The sequence below is a fragment of the Copadichromis virginalis genome, linkage group LG3, assembly GCF_057382275.1.
Source record: "Copadichromis virginalis isolate Kocher_CV1m ecotype Utaka linkage group LG3, C_Virginalis_male_GT1.1, whole genome shotgun sequence".
Taxonomy (NCBI): Eukaryota; Metazoa; Chordata; class Actinopteri; order Cichliformes; family Cichlidae; genus Copadichromis; species Copadichromis virginalis.
Window position 1 is genome coordinate 10,945,633 of NC_140620.1, and position 16,796 is coordinate 10,962,428.

General features: G+C 43.2%; 1 protein-coding gene across 1 annotated transcript in view; it reads right to left on the reverse strand.

Annotated features, from left to right (window-relative positions):
• Positions 1–16,287, reverse strand: part of LOC146712734 (uncharacterized) — a 44,958-nt gene extending 28,671 nt beyond the window's left edge. The window contains exon 1 of the mRNA XM_085452210.1: positions 16,087–16,287. Coding sequence (XP_085308336.1) covers positions 16,087–16,136 — 50 coding nt within the window. The 5' untranslated portion in view covers positions 16,137–16,287. The remainder of the gene's footprint in view (positions 1–16,086) is intronic.
• Positions 16,288–16,796: the final 509 nt, after the last annotated feature.

The following is a 16,796-nucleotide window of genomic DNA, read 5'->3' on the forward strand; positions in this document are numbered from 1 at the left end:
GCTCAGTTTCAGCTGGAACGCAGACTGCGTTTCCAGACGATATGAAGCTTGTTGGGCTTGATTTCATCTATGATCGCTGTAGTACCACTTGGACTGTTAGAAATGAGAGTGTTTCAACGCTGGACTCTCTCTCACCGTTTGTGTGCATCCAAATCGGTATCGGATCAGTATCGTCGATACCACCATGAATATTACTTGGTGTAGCGGCGGCACTCCGTTCCTATTTCACTCTTCTGTACCGCCGTTAGGAGTCAGTCCGGCAACATGCATTGAAACGCGAGCAAGTCCAAGTATCCTTCTTGCAAACAATATGTTTATTGACACTTTTACATGGCAAGACTCGGTCAAAAAACTGTGTCGCTTCCAGCTTATCCAACTCCTCAACTACGTAACTACAGTGCGCCGGAAGCTCAAAATACTAAAAAGCGCTTTAGAATATTGCACTTCTCTATTCTATACATTTAACAAACAGTATTTTAAAATCAACTAGAATTATATTCTTAACATCAAACATATATATTTCTCCTCTAATCATTTTACCAGTACCAATAAAATTAACCTTTAATTGGCTCTTACATCATCCGGCCCCTAATTGGTTAGGCGAGAGAACTAAACAATTACTAACTTACACATCAATCATTAAGAGCCAACCTAATCGTAATGTCCATGAACAAACATTCCTTCTCTTCATCGCTCAGATGAAGCCTCCTCCAAAAGACACAACTTGTTAACAGGTCTTTCCAGGATGTTGCTTTTAGTTTTTACTTTCAATCTTCGGACTGTTCCACTTGAGTCTGGCAACGTCTCAACCACTCTCCCCATGAGCCAGGAGTTGCGTGGAGAAGAACTGTCCACCAGCAGCACAAGATCTCTGACCACGAAGTTTCTTCTTAGTTTCAGCCACTTCTGGCGCTCTTGCAGAAGTGGAAGATATTCACGAGTCCATCTGGTCCAAAACAAATCTGCTAGATATTGAACCTGTCTCCATCTTTTTCTGGTGTATGCATCATTTTTGTTAAAGACACCTGGAGGCATGAGGGGCTGTGACTTAAGCAGCAACAGATGGCTCGGCGTTAAAGCTTCAACGTCATTTATGTCATCTGAGACGCTTGTGAGAGGTCTGCCATTAATGATGCTTTCAATCTCACACATTATTGTATGAAGACAATCTTCATTTGGCACTTGTTCCTTCAAGAGAGCGCTGAGAATTCGACGCACTGTTCGAATTTGTCTCTCCCAAACTCCACCTTGATGTGAAGCAGCCGGGCTGTTAAAAATCCACTTTATACCTTTTGGTTGTAGGACTCTTTCTATTTTGTCGTTATCCAGTCTTTGAATGGCTTCCCTCAACTCCCTTTCCGCTGCCACAAAGTTTGTGCCATTATCTGACCTCATGATGGTAACTTGACCTCTTCTGCAGATGAAACGTCGAATCGCGTTGATACAGGAGTCTGTGTCAAGACTGTCTGCAACTTCAATATGCACAGCTCTGAGAATGAGGCAGGTAAACATGACACCATATCTTTTGACAGTACCCCGGCCCCGCTTGACATCAAATGGGCCAAAGTAGTTGACACCAGTGTTTGTAAACGGAGGTTTGTCTGGTAGAAGACGGTCTTCAGGTAAGTCTGCCATCTTCTGCTCACCAACCCTTCCAGAAATCCTACGGCAAGTTTGACATTTGTTGATTATCTTTCTAACTGCCGAATTGGCTTGAGGAATCCAATATCTGCATCGCAATTGCGCCAGCACATAATTGCGACCGCAGTGACCAGTTCGTTGATGGATGTCTCTCAAAATGATTTCAGAGATTTTGCTGTGTTTAGAAAGAATTGCTGGTTGTTTAGCATTTTCTGGCAAGCCTGATTTATTGAGTCTGCCGCCAACTCTCAGCATCCCATCCCGAAGAACTGGGTCTAATTTGAACAGCTGGCTGCTACAACTGAGCTGTCCTCCCTCCTGTAGGATTTTGATCTCCTCTCCATGATGCTGTTTCTGGCTGAAACGAACGATTACTGATTCGGCAGCCTCAAGATCCTCCAAAGCAAGCGCTTTCTTTCCCATTGCAGATTTAAATGTCCTCATGTGCACTTGCAACTTTAACTTTTGCTTTTCAGAATCATTTTCATTTTTCTGTACTATTTTTGAGTACTGTTTTCTTTCTTCTTTTAACATCCACAGCACCTTCCTTAGCTTCATTATCCAGGCTACTGCTCTTTTCAGTTTATTCCAGTCTGAATAGTAGTCTATCACACGTTTCATTGGTTCCATGCCTTCCTCAACTGTCAGTATATTAACCGTTGCTGAAGTCTTGACTTCTGGATCATTTTGAAGGTTTTCCTTCTTTCTCACTGGCTGTTCTGGCCATTCGTTTTCATCTAGAAGATAGTTCGGCCCGTGAATCCATGAACCTCCTTCCAACAGATCTTTTGCCTTTAAGCCTCTGCTTGCTTGATCTGCAGGATTTTCTGCCGATGTCACATACTTCCATTGCGATGGCTTGGTTGCTTCTCGAATCAGTGAAACTCTATTTGCAACAAATGTTTTGAAGCGAGATGTTTCGCTATCAATGTATCTAAGCACAGTTGTGCTGTCCGTCCAAAAGACTGATTGTTGCAGAGGAACTTGAAGTTCTTGTCGCAGTAATCTGTCCATCCTCACTGAAATCACTGCTGCAGTCAGCTCAAGCCTAGGAATTGTGACTTGCTTGAGCGGAGAAACTCTGGATTTCCCAATGAGAAAGGCACAATGTCTCTTGCCTTGTCTATTTTCCATCAACAGGTAAGAGACAGTTCCATATGCGTAATCTGAAGCATCGGAAAAATGGTGCAACTGCGCAACAACAGTGCATCCGAAACCTGTAGGCTTTAGGCATCTACTCACATGGAAGTTGGAGAGGAGTACAATGTCTTCTTTCCATTTTTTCCAAATTTTTGCATGCTTTTCATTGATCTCTTTGTCCCAACCATGCTGCTCTTTACAGGGATCTTTCAACAAAAGCTTTGCAGGCAAGATGACTGGTGCTAGAAAGCCAAGAGGGTCATAAATTGAATTAATGACTGACAAAATGCCTCTTCGTGTCATTGGCTTGTCTTGCAACCTTATAGTGTAAGTGAAGTTATCTGTTTCTGTGTTCCACTGTACACCTAGAGTTCTCTCAACTGGCAAAGTGTCATGCCTAAGATCCAGATCTTTCACCTCGTTGGCTCTGTGTTCTTCAGGAATTGACATCAACACTTTCCTACTGTTACTTGTCCGTTTTGTTAATGTAAACCCTCCACTGGTACACAGAGCACAAAGATCACTGACTAATTTCACTGCAGCCTCTTCTGTAGCTACACTTTTAAGACAGTCATCTACGTAGAAGTTGCACAGGACTGTCTGAACAGCTTCTGGCGATGCTTCTTCCTTGTGATCTTCTGCCGTTCTTCTTAGCGCATATGAGGCGACACTTGGTGAGGAAGTAGCTCCAAAGAGGTGCACCATCATCCTATATTCCTTCATGGGCTCATCCAGCTTGCCATCTGGCCACCAGAGAAAACGAAGAAGATCAGCATCTCTTTCTGGTACGTTGACTTGGTAAAACATTGATTCAATGTCTGCTATCAGCGCTACTAGCTCTTCGCGGAATCTTAAAAGAACACCCACCAGTGTGTTAGTCAGATCCGGTCCCTGCAGTAACTCCTTGTTTAGAGACATATCCTGGTATGAAGCCGTACAGTCGAACACGACCCGTAACTTTCTCTTCTTCGGGTGATACACCCCATGGTGTGGTATATAGAACACTCTGTTGTCGTCACGGCTCAACTGGTGGTCTGGCACTGGAACTGCATAGCCCTTGGTGATGATGTTTTCCATGAAGCACTTATAATCTTCAAAAAACTGAGGATTCTTCTTAAACTTTCTGAACAAACATGCTATCCGCTGCTCCGCAACACAATGGTTGTTTGGCATTTGAAGATTCTCATTCTTAAGTGGCAATCCAATGTTATAGTGTCCATTTTCGAAGGTCGTTGTCTTTTCTACCGCTCGTAGAAACTGTTTGTCTTCTTGTGACATTTCCTCTTTGTCATCATAATTACGTTCTGAAAAATCGATGTTATACTGTTGGACCAGTAGCTTCTCAACTTCCACTAAGGAGATTCGGCTCACTGAGAAATGCGGTTCTTTGTTTTCTGAGTCATTTAGTTCTTTTCTTATGGGTCCATTCACAACCCAACCAATGGTGGTCTTCACTGCATAAGGACCTCCATTTTGTCCATTAATGACACGCCATGGCTCCATTGCTTTTGCACAGTTGGCTCCTATAAGCAGGTCTACATTAGCCTCTATCTCTGGTAGCCTCACTTCATGTAGATAAGGCCACTTCTGGATGTCTGACTGCTTGGGTATGTTTCCACTACTCACAGGTATACTAGTGTGAGTGAACACCTTGGGTAAGTCAACGAACTTGGAATCTTCCAACCCACACACTTCCAGGTCTGATATAACAAAACTGTTCATGAGTTTCTGTTCTCCTGGTTTTTCTTGACTCATGGTACTTAGAAGTATCCGTGTAGGCTTTCCTTTAACATTCAGTTTCCTTTGTAGATCTTCCGTGCAGAATGTTGCCGTGCTTCCCGGGTCCAAAAAGGCATATGTCTCTATATATTTATCACTCATTTTAGATTTGATCCTGACTGGTACTATAGAGAGCACACACTCCTCTTCTCCGGCCCCTGTAAGCCCACAAGTCTCTTGACTGACAGGAACTTGAGCAAAAGGTGCCTCATTACCATCAGTAACATCCTCCCTTTCTGTTTCCACAGAACTTTCTTTTTTCCCCATGTGCAGAATGTCTGGGTGCTTTAGTGAACACTCTTTACATTCCATTCTGCGCTTGCAGAACTTGCTGAGATGCCCATAAACTAAACATCCAAAACAGAGTCCCTTTGACTTCAAGAAATCCACACGTTCTTTGTGTGGTTGATTCTTAATCTTTCCACAAGAAGCAAGAGTGTGAGGCTGCTGACAATACAAACATGGCTTCTCAAAGGCACTTGCTGTCTTGATTGAATTTTCAGTTTTAACGTTTGTTTTTTGCAGTCTTTTGTTCTCGGCGGAAATGTTGGTGGCAAAACTGCTTCCTCGAAACTCCTTCTTTGCTGGATATTTTTCCTTTTGGTCAGTCTTTCCACTTGTCGCTGCACGGTTGTCTGGGATATTACCAAAGAGTGGATCCATAGCTATTTTAGCCTGGCGGTCTATAAAGTTCACCAAATCTGCAAATCTTGCTCTTTTGCCCCTCTTTTCTTGGAGTTCAAATGCTTCTACGCGCCAACGTTCTCTGGTTTTGTAGGGCAGCTTGGATATCACTGTGCGTAGATTGGTTGGATTATCCATCTCTTCCAAAAATTCAACATCCTCCATGGTGTTGCGACAGCCAGTCAGGAACATAGCATAGGCATTTAATGCCTTTGCATCGTCATTTTTCACTTGCGGCCATTTGAGTGCTTTCTCAATGAATGCGCTTGCGATCCTTAGCTCATCTCCATAGTGCTTATGTAGCAACCGTCTGGCCTCACGGTAACCTTTGCTAGGAGTCATGTGTACACAACTGCGAATTAGCTCCTGTGGTTCGCCAGCAGTGAACTGTTCCAAAAAATACAGCTTATCTTGCTCGTTATCAGTCTTTTGCTCTACTGCATGTTCGAAGGCTCTTATGAAGGCCTTATACTGTAGTGCATCACCTTTAAAAACCGGAATGTCTCGGCCTGGGGCTCGGTCACTCAGGCACAGCTGGGGGCCGGCGGAGCTCACGGGCGCGTCACTGCAACTCCCCCTGACTTCTGCTCCGCGGCTGCTGGGCGAGCCCTCATCTGGGACTCTCCTCAGCTCTTACTGGAACAGTGGCGCGGCTGCCCCTCTGTTGGTCTTCCATGGTCTCTTGTGTTCTGGGGGCATCTGGATGTCTGGAGTTTTGATCTCCTCCATACCCGCTTCACACCCTGGAGGACGGGGCTGTGGCCCCCCCACACTCCCTAGCAGATCATTACATGGAGAAACCTTTGGAATGCAAGCATGCTGATCCACACAGGTATGCACACATGGGTATTCACAGACGCGGACTAAAGCTTTCTTGGCTGCTGCCTCAAAGCACACTGTGCGCTGTCTATCTTGCGTGCTGCACAATATCGTTTATTATTTAGTAAATATTGATATCTATGACTAGCTAGTTTATTGTGATGGTGCTTTGTTTTCTCTATTATTATGTTGCTCTTTGTTGTTTGCTGTCTCCTCTGTTTGTTTTTTTTTTTTTTTTTTTTTTCTCCATACAGGTGACCCAGGAGTTCTTTTTTTTTTTTTTTTCTCTCTTTTCCCCCCCCCCCCTCTCACCGTCTCTTCTCCCCTTTGGTTTTCTTTCTTTCTCTCCCCCTCTTTCTCTCATTCATTCCCCCTGTCCTATTTATAAAAAAAAAAAAAACAAAACAAAAAAAAAAAACGGAATGTCCTTTGATGGCAACTGAGCCAACTGCTGCTGTTTCACAAGTAACTCAGTGATTACATTCTGTTTCTGCATGACTGACAATAGATCATCACTTCTGTCAACGTGAGCATTAAGCCCATGAGTGGAGACTGGATGAGACAGTTGTGGTACCTGTGAGTTTTGCACTTGTGAATTAGCGTGACTACTCACATCAGCTTGTTGTGGGAGCATTATGCCAACTCTTTCCTTTTTAACTTCTCGACCTTGCGATCTTTGTATTGACACATAACTGCTCAGACCATCTTCAGATCTTTCATATTCTTTGAGCACCTTTAATTTTGCTTGACTTTCCGCTAGTGCAGTCTCCAACTCTAACTCTTCCTTTTCCGCTTTGACTCTTGCTGTTTCCAGCTCAAGATGTTGCCTAATCCTGGCCAACTCCAACTCAAGTTCTTGCCTTTTCTTCAATGCTGCGGCTCGTTCCAGCAAGGCTGCGTGTTCTGCCTCCTGAGTGGAGGAAACTCTAGATGTTGTAGATGCTCGGCTGACTTGAGACCCACGCGAGCTATGAACTGCATCCTTTCTAGCTCCAACCTGTGATGCGCTGTCATCTGGGTTAACAGCTTCTTCCAAGTCATCTGTAATGTGCTCCTGCTGCTCAGCTTCATTTGGAATCATATGCTTATGATCCTCTGCGATCCATTTCTTTGTTGTTTGCATAAACTCTCTTATAGATGCCATTTTGGGCTCAAACCAATTGTCCTGGTCAAATATTTTTTCTTCTTCAGACAAAAGGCTCATAACCTGGTTATTGTGACTGTGAAACTCATTCAGAGCCAATGCAAAGTCACTTTCCATTATTTCTTTCACATTTTGAAGGTTCTGAGCATCACTCATCATTATCTTTATCTCCTTTATTTTGCCTGTGATTGTTCCTAATGTTCGTCTTCTTAAGGCAATCCATCTGTGTAATTTTTCTTCCAAAGCTTTCTCTGTTAACTTGCATGTTCTTCCCACCTCTCTTTCCTCCGCCATCTTATAAGTTGCAGGGGTTTATTGGCTCAATTAGCATGCACTATTTGTCTTCTGCTTAGAATCTTTAATAGACATAGTGTAAACCATCTTCATAACATGCCAAAAACTCCGCATAGACCGCATCAAATCTTGTTTTACAACATGCAGTCCCACAGACAAAGAAAGAAAAAAGAGATCGGGTTTGACGATAGCACGCAGTTAAGTTTCACTTTCGTTTTCCACCAGACTTAACAAGCCTCCAAAAAACGTCTTTTTCTTCTTACTGCACGAAGTACTAAGAGAGTTTGTTACCTTCTTCTACAGAATAATCCAAAGAATTATCCGGTTCGGTGCCAGCATCCTTAAGCAGTGCCTCTTACTTTCCGTTAGGTTGCTCCCTTCCGTCCGAGCGCCGTGCAGCCGATCCTCCACATGTCGGTGAAGCTCAGTTTTTTGACTTATGTAGCGGCAGCACTCCGTCCCTATTTCACTCTTCTGTACCGCCGTTAGGAGTCAGTCCGGCAACATGCATTGAAACGCGAGCAAGTCCAAGTATCCTTCTTGCAAACAATATGTTTATTGACACTTTTAGTTTACATGGCAAGACTCGGTCAAAAAACTGTGTCGCTTCCAGCTTATCCAACTCCTCAACTACGTAACTACAGTGCCCTGGAAGCTCAAAATACTAAAAAGCGCTTTAGAATGTTGCACTTCTCTATTCTATACATTTAACAAACAGTATTTTAAAATCAACTAGAATTATATTCTTAACATCAAACATATATATTTCTCCTCTAATCATTTTACCAGTACCAATAAAATTAACCTTTAATTGGCTCTTACACTTGGTATAGGATCGGAAAGGAAATCAGTGGTATCGCACATCACTACTGGCTGCTCCCGTATGGGATTAGAACGATGCCACCTTATCCCATAGTCCAGCCAATGAAGCGATTCACATTCGTATATACGCAGCTAATCAACGTAGCCGACAGGCTATAGCTGTGTCCCAAAACGTCAGCTGCATCCTTCAGAGGACCCGGCCTTCGCGCTCTACGTGGGCCGGGTTCTTCAAAGACAGAGAAGGCCGGAAGTGCGACGCTGTGAAATGGGATGGTCTAGCCTTCAGATTTGCGTCACCGCTGTCTCGGTTGAGTTTAATAAACACGGCCATCTGCTCCTTGCTATCTAAAATATAACAGGACACTGGCGTAAATTATCGACCATCTCACACTTCGGTTTAATCAGTTTTCTGTTTGACGTTTATTCAGCTGTGTGAAAATCCCGGAGGAACCCACCCGATGGATTAATAAAGTTTTATTTAATCTGATAATCTAATAACTCCGATCTCAGCCAAACCGATTTACTCCGGAACAAATAAAACACAGAAAATAGGCAAACAATTAAAATTTTAAGTGAGTTATATATCATGTTTAACCTGAGTAGCGAAAGCGGGGGTCTGAAAATGATGAAGCCGGGAGTCCACTGCTCTCGCCGGCTGGAGTGACCATTGAACCCCCCCCCCCCCGGCTTGCTATCGAGCGGGTGGGTAACAGACATCTCCGAAAATGTCGGCGCACTTTTGCAAATATGCGATGTCTTGATAAACCAAGCAGATATTTGATGTTTACACAGATACTTTCTCGCCTGAAAATATGTTAAAAGTTTATTTTGTGACCCAGAAAGATTAATAAGACTAATTTTAAAACTTAGTAGCAGTTGTTGGCAGCTGAAATTTGGCTGGGCCGCGCTATGAATTCTGGGATATGGTGGGCCACGAAGGACACACCCAACCCATCCTTCAAATTCGGGGAAATGAAGGACGCATTTGTCGGCCGCATTTGAAGGAGTCGATGAATTGGGACAGCCTTCGTCGCATGGCTGTGACATAATCGGCTTTCAAATGCGGCCTGCGGAGGATGCAGCCGACGTTTTAGGACACAGCAGCTGACAGTGTCCTTATGTGCCGACACCGGTGTTTTAGCTAGCAAAGCAGTGTGGCTGATGTGGAGTGAAGTGAGTTAATGACAACGTGTACAACCATTGGAGATGTGAGCAATTGACGGAAACAGTGTGGACTTTATACCAGTTTTTAAATTGTGTTGATAGGCCACGTAAAACCAGAGTTGTGATAAAAATATATGCAATGTTTGGGTTTCTTCCTGAATACTGTCGTTGTTTATATTTACTGCGGAAAGAAACGGTAAAAACGGCGTTTTATGAGGAAAGCGCTCAAAAGCACCCTCCGCCTGTGAGCAAAAACAGAACCAAAACCCCCCCCACCCTTTCCTATTGGTGGAAAAATGTACCATGTCGACCAATCAAAAATGATATGGCAACGTGGCATCTAGTTGTTAAGAAACTGAAGTTTTAGGAATGATAGCGTTGTTCTGAGATGTGAGAGATTTGCAACATTTAGCGCAAATCTTGTGTAGTTAGTGTGTAGTGTAGTCAATATAGTTTTGTTGTGCGTGTCAGAAGAATGAGGCGACTGCTGAATGTTACAGGGGTTACAGCAGTGATACGTCTCCTGTTGTCAGGCCTGCAGGTATTAGGCTGTTGTTCTCCTTTATTTCATAGTGGACAGAAATAATTTTTTGGAGTGGCACAAATAATTTGTGTGGCATCAGATTTCATGCAGAGCAGCTGATTGTTCTGTAAATAGTTTGAAATGTTTATTTTAAAAAAAACGACTTGGCTCTATTTTTAGATAAACAGCTGCAAAAAACTTTGTTGTTTGCATAACTCAGTAACTTTTTTGAAGAAGTAACTATATAATTAATTGCTCAACATTGGACATTATTTACTGTATTTTTCAGACAGAGAGTTACAGGACTCTCTCCCAGACCGCAGACTCATACTCATAATACAAGTCAGCTTTAAAAAGAAAGAAAGTTGTGTTTTCAAAATTGGAGTTCAAGTTAATTTTACTTCCAATAGTGTTAACATACTACACAGGTCATGAACAAGATTTTTTTTACATTTTCATCGTAAGTGGGCTTAAGCAGTTAAGTAGTGTAACATAAATCTAAATGCTGTAATTTGATTATTTTAATAAACCATGTAACTTTGATGGATTCGATTCTGGCGTGACCACAGTGCACTCTCTGTGCTCTCCTGTGATTTTTGTGTTTTTGACTTTAATTGAAATCGGGAAGCTGTAATCCACCTACTGCTAATCTGAAGAATTACTCTCCATTGTGACAACCACAAGACTCTCTCTTCAAGAGAGAGTTAGATCAACAGCTGCCATCTTGCAAACATACCGTCTGGCGCTACTTCCTCCCATTTTTGACCAGGACATGTCCTTCAACGCACATATTAAACAAATATGTAAGACTGCTTTCTTCCATTTGCGCAACATCTCTAAAATTAGAAATATCCTGTCTCAGAGTGACGCTGAAAAACTAGTTCATGCATTTATTACTTCCAGGCTGGACGACTGTCATTATTAGGCAAGTTGTATTTTTGAGGAATTATTGTTGAATTATTATTGAACAACAACCATGTGCTCTGGGGCAGGGATAGCTCAGTAGGTAGAGTGGTTGCCCCATGATCGGAAGGTCGGGGGTTCGATTCCCCTTAACAGCTACCCTGAGGTACCCCTGAGCAAGGTACCGTCCCTACACACTGCTCCCCGGGCGCCCAATGGCTGCCCACTGCTTCACTAAGTGAATGGGTTAAATGCAGAGAGCAATTTCCCCACGGGGCACAATAAAGTACACACTTTCTATTACTTCCAGGCTGGACGACTGTAATTCTTTATTATCAGGATGTCCAAAAAACTCCCTGAAAAGCCTTCAGCTGATCCAAAATGCTGCAGCAAGAGTCCTGACAGGGACTAGAAAGAGAGAGCAGATTTCTCCTGTTTTGGCTTCCCTTCATTGGCTTCCTGTTAAATCCAGAATTGAATTCAAAATCCTGCTCCTCACATACAAGGTCTTAAATAATCAGTCTTATCTTAATGACCTTGTAGTACCATATCACCCTATTAGAGCGCTCCGCTCTCGCTCTGCAGGCCTACTTGTTGTTCCTAGAGTATTTAAAAGTAGAATGGGAGGCAGAGCCTTCAGTTTCCAGGCCCCTCTTCTGTGGAACCAGCTTCCAGTTTGGATTCGGGAGACAGACACTATCTCTACTTTTAAGATTAGGCTTCAAACTTTCCTTTTTGCTAAAGCATATAGTTAGGGCTGGACCAGGTGACCCTGGATCCTCCCTTAGTTATGCTGCAATAGATGTAGGCTGCCGGGGGATTCCCATGATGCATTGAGTTTTTCCTTTCCAGTCACCTTTCTCACTCACTATGTATTAACAGACCTCTCTGCATTGAATCATATCTGTTATTAACCTCTGTCTCTCTTCCACAGCATGTCTTTATCCTGTCTTCCTTCTCTCACCCCAACCGGTCGCAGCAGATGGCCCCGCCCCTCCCTGAGTCTGGTTCTGCCGAAGGTTTCTTCCTGTTAAAAGGGAGTTTTTCCTTCCCACTGTCGCCAAAGTGCTTGCTCATAGGGGGTCATATGATTGTTGGCTGTGGTCAAGCTATTTATTACTGTGCGCAGGAAAAGGGATACACACATCAAAACATCACAGGTCTAAGTTATTAGCACTCTGACCTGGGGCATCGCAGTACACCTTTTATAACATCGCACAAACTCTGTGTATCTTTCAGTTACAACAGTCTTTTTTCCAACCCGCGCTGTTGCTGAACAGACTCCCACTATCTTTTCCCAGGGCAGCACCTGGCGCTGGCTCTGAGCTTCATCCTTCTGAGCAAAGCGGCTAGCAGATAACAAAGTGAAACATTGTTAGGCCTAGCTAAGCTGTTTTTTATTTCACGAGGTCATACTGACACATACACATACCTTATCTAAGCATGAAAAGGTTACACAAAAAACATACAGTGAAATTCTATCCACATAAATCTAAATGTGAGGGCTAAGTCGAATTTCCCATCAGACGTGACGGGCTGGGAAAACATGGAATGAAACGCAAGGAGGACAGAAAATGGAGACAAGACACAAAGACGTAACTGGGAAAAACAAAGGAGAGGGAGACTTTAACACAGGGGGAATGACAGGCTGACACACTGAAGACCCAACACTATACTATACTCAAAATACTGAGTCCGTTGACCCTGAACCATGACAGTTTCATCTTCATTGTGTCTGGATACAGTGGCTCATACAGGCACTGTGGAAAAAGTAAAGGTGTGTAAGTTCTCTTAAAGTGTTTTGTGAACACTTTTCCAAGTATGTTATGTGTTTTCAAATATGACAAATGTAATATGATCATCAAAGAACAGGAACATGTTAATGTTTTTCTTACACTGGGTGTAATTTTTATAGAAGCCTTGCTTATTGTATGAATGTGTAATCATGTATCTTTGATTGAGTGAAAGCAACCCCCTCCCCCCCAAAAAAAGAAAAAGAAAAGAAAAACCACAGAGAGATTATGAACAAAATGCATGGAAATCACTTTAGAGTGAAATTCACTTCAGATGACTCATACAGCACTGACTGTGTTTGACCTTCCACAGCGCTGGAGGCAATAAAACCTTTAGATAGATAGAAGAAGATGGTTAGAGCAAGAGATTATCATATTTGGTAATTAATAAAGAGGAAGGAAGGAGAGGAAGCTTGAACCCAGGCTCCGTCCATTTTAATGACAAGTGACAGCACAAACATCTGTTAACGAGAGAACCTGTTTTTCTATCGTAAAGATTTAATGTACATCAGCAGTACATTAAAGTGTCACTTCAGTGATGCTGTTGGTGGTGTTGGGAAGGTTACTTTTAAAACGTATTCCACTACAGATTACAGAATACATGCCCCAAAATGTATTTTGCAACGTATTCCATTACGTTACTCAATGAGAGTAACATGTTCTGAATACATTGGATTACTTAATATATTATCATGCTTTTTACAACTACATGAATGTACTATTGCTGTTTAAGTTATTACAATTACTAAAGGTCTGCGGCTCCGAACCGTAGTAAAGTGACCTCTGGCTAATACGTCGGGTTCGTGTCGGGCTGGTAGTCAAAAAATAGCTTTACTTTGTTGTCTGGGTCAATTTTGCTTGTCAGAGACAGAGACAGGCGTTGAAAGGCTGCTCCAACGGAACAAATTTTTTCCGGAGGAAAAAAATAACACAGTGCACAGTTGAGTCTTAATAGCTTACTTACAACTGGGCTCGTCAGGCTCTCTTCTTGGCTGCAGTGGCTATTATTATATTTACATGCTTCCAGCTCACAATGATGTTGGAGTTGTTAGTGGCCGTTGTAGAAATGTTTAGCTTATTTTAGAGTTTAGAAATGTGTTAACATAGAATCTAGAATTATTGTGGAGACACTGACACTGCCCTCAAAAGTAAAGGCCTGATAGTGTCACGAACTTTGGAGTAGATTGTAGGAGACCCCTCCCCCACTTGTACTGTGAAAGTAAAACAGAGAGGAGTTAATGCTAAGTGGAAATTCCCCAGCGGATGTTTTGGGTGGGGGTCTCAACATTGTAATTGGATAACTGTGATCTGGAAGGGAGATGGACTTTTATGACCTCTAGGGAGTCACCTACCCCCACAGTGTTTTAACTGTCACGCACACACATCCACACGCACACTCACTCATGTGCACTCACACATACACACAGCTATGTGTACACAGTCACACACGAGCACTCGCATAGACACGCAGGAACGCGCACATGTAGGCATTCACAGGCTCGCACACACACAAGTGAAAGTAGGTAAACATAGTACTTAGTTTTATGGCACCTTGTAGAGGGTTTAGAAGGGGGTCACTGATACAAAACTGCATGTAACAGACAAAGGAGTTGAGATCTGCAGAGGAATTCCGGGGTCCTGTACATCTCCCTTCTAGAAGGTGTAATCGATAAGTGTGATCAATGAGTGTAGATTAATAAAAGTGTTGTGAATTGACTACTGAGTCCCCGGTGTTCTTTCTGGAGGCCTGAGGAATCTACGAACCGGGAGAAACTGTTCAGAGGTAACACCGTGCAGTCGTAGGTGTAGAGTGAGTATAGGAGAGGGCTCAGTACACACCCCTGTGGAGCACCAGTGTTCAGTGTGACGGGGGATGAGATGATGCTGCCCAGTCTGACCACTTGGCGTCTGTCAGACAGGAAGCTAAGGATCCAGCTGCAGAGGGAGCTGCTCAGTCCTAGATCCTGCAGTTTCCTGTCCAGCTTCGAGGGAACGATGGTATTGAATGCTGAGCTGTAATCTACAAACAGCATTCTCACATACGTGTCTCTCTTCTCCAGGTGTGACAGGGCAGTATGTAGTGTCATGGCTATGGCGTCATCAGTGGACCTGTTGTGGCGGTATGCGAACTGTAGAGGGTCCAGTGAGTCGGGTAGTGCAGAGCAGATGTAGTCCCTGATCAGCTTTTCGAAGCATTTGCTGTGGATGGGGTTCAGGGCTACAGGTCGCCAGTCGTTCAATGAGGAGATGGTGGAGGATTTGGGTACAGGGACGATGGTGGCCATTTTGAAGCAGGCTGGGACTACAGACAGAGAGAGGGAAAGGTTGAAGATGTGCGTGAACACTCAAGCCAGCTGAGCCGCGCATGACTTGAGGACGCGGCCGGGAATCCCGTCCGGACCAGTAGCTTTGCGTGTGTTCACCTTCCTGAAGCACTTCCACACATCCTCCTCAGACACTCCTGCGCACACTGTCCGGTCTCATGGTGTTCGCTGTCTCGAATCTAGCGTAGTCAAAGAAGCAGGATGTGGACGGTAGCTGCAAAACTGAAGTCTGACTGGACTGAACCACTTCATGTGTGAAGTTAATAACATGCTGTGCTGAGCTGTCTCATCCTTTAAATCTTTCAATATTTCAGAGTGTAAAGTTCCACCAACAGCTCATTTGTTCAGCTGCAGTTGTAGTTTGGTAGAAATTCTTTAATCAGAGGTCCACTCACTAGTTTTCCTGATAGGCTCTAGTCCCTTGTTTTGTTTTTCACTGTGTCTTTCAACACTTTCAGCACTGTCCTTCTGTGGACGTCACTGCACAGGCTTCGTCTGTGTGCAGTTTATTAGGATCCATAGTTCTGTTTCATCTGACAGCAGCCTCTGCTGACTTACACAAATGATGGAGAAGAAAGTGAGGAGAGCCAGAGATCTGCTTGAGGAGGTCAGGGGGGACAACAAAACATTGTACTGTTTATGTCCTGTTTCTACTTCTACTGTTTAATAACTGTAACAGCCATGAATTCAGTTCAATTCAATTCAAGTCAATTAAATTTTACTTATATAGCACCAAAACACAACAGCAGTCACCTCAAGGTGCTTTATATTGTAAGGTAGACCCTACAATAATAAATTCAGAGAAAAAAAACCCAACAAACATATGACCCCCTATGAGCAAGCACTTTGGCGACAGTGGGAAGGAAAAACTCCCTTTTAACAATAAGAAACCTCCGGTAGAACCAGGCTCAGGGAGGGGCGGAGCCTCATGCTGCGACCGGTTGGGGTGAGAGAATGAAAATGGGATAAAGACATGCTGTGGAAGAGAGAAAGAATTAAACAACTGATTGAACAATTAACAGCTATCAATGAGACCATAACAGTCCCAAACCTTACCTGATATAAATGTGGATCATCGTTTTCAATGGAGTGCAGCTGCAAAGCATGCTGGATGTCCTCGTATCTGACACTTTAACTTGTCTGTTACTTTGGAGGAGCAGACAAAGTCACAGAGACCTAACTGTAGTAAGCAGAGCAGTTGGTGGGTAACGTTTGTGCTGGTGTTGCCATAGTTACTGTTGTGATCTTAGTTTTTAACTTGTATTTTCTCCTTTGTTGTCATTTTTTTCTATTTTTGTTTTTGTAGCTTTCAGCTTTCTTCAATGTTATATATTAAAGGGTTTTCATGTTTTCTGTGGTTTAAGTCATGTGTAACCACGGTAACTTCTGACCCCACTTCCGCCAGTCCCTTTATTGTGGCGGGAATGAATCCTATATAAGTTCCGGGTCAATCAGTTGCATGTCCCTGCTCCTCTGGCTGCTGTTGTCCCTGTGGTTGGCGTATTTGTCAGATATCGACAAATTTTACACTACAGACCAGTTGACAGCGTGCAATAACCCAGCCGATTCATTCATCTTTACACTACCTCACAATCGACTCAACGGTGAGTTATTTGTTTGTTTTGTTTTGTCACAATTAATGTAAATGCGGAGCCGCGATTGCACATCCTAAAACGCCGGTAAGCTAATGCTAGGCTAGCGACAGTAAGTGCAATTACTAGTTTTATTTATTGAATATTGTTGTTTTTATTTTTATTCCATTATGG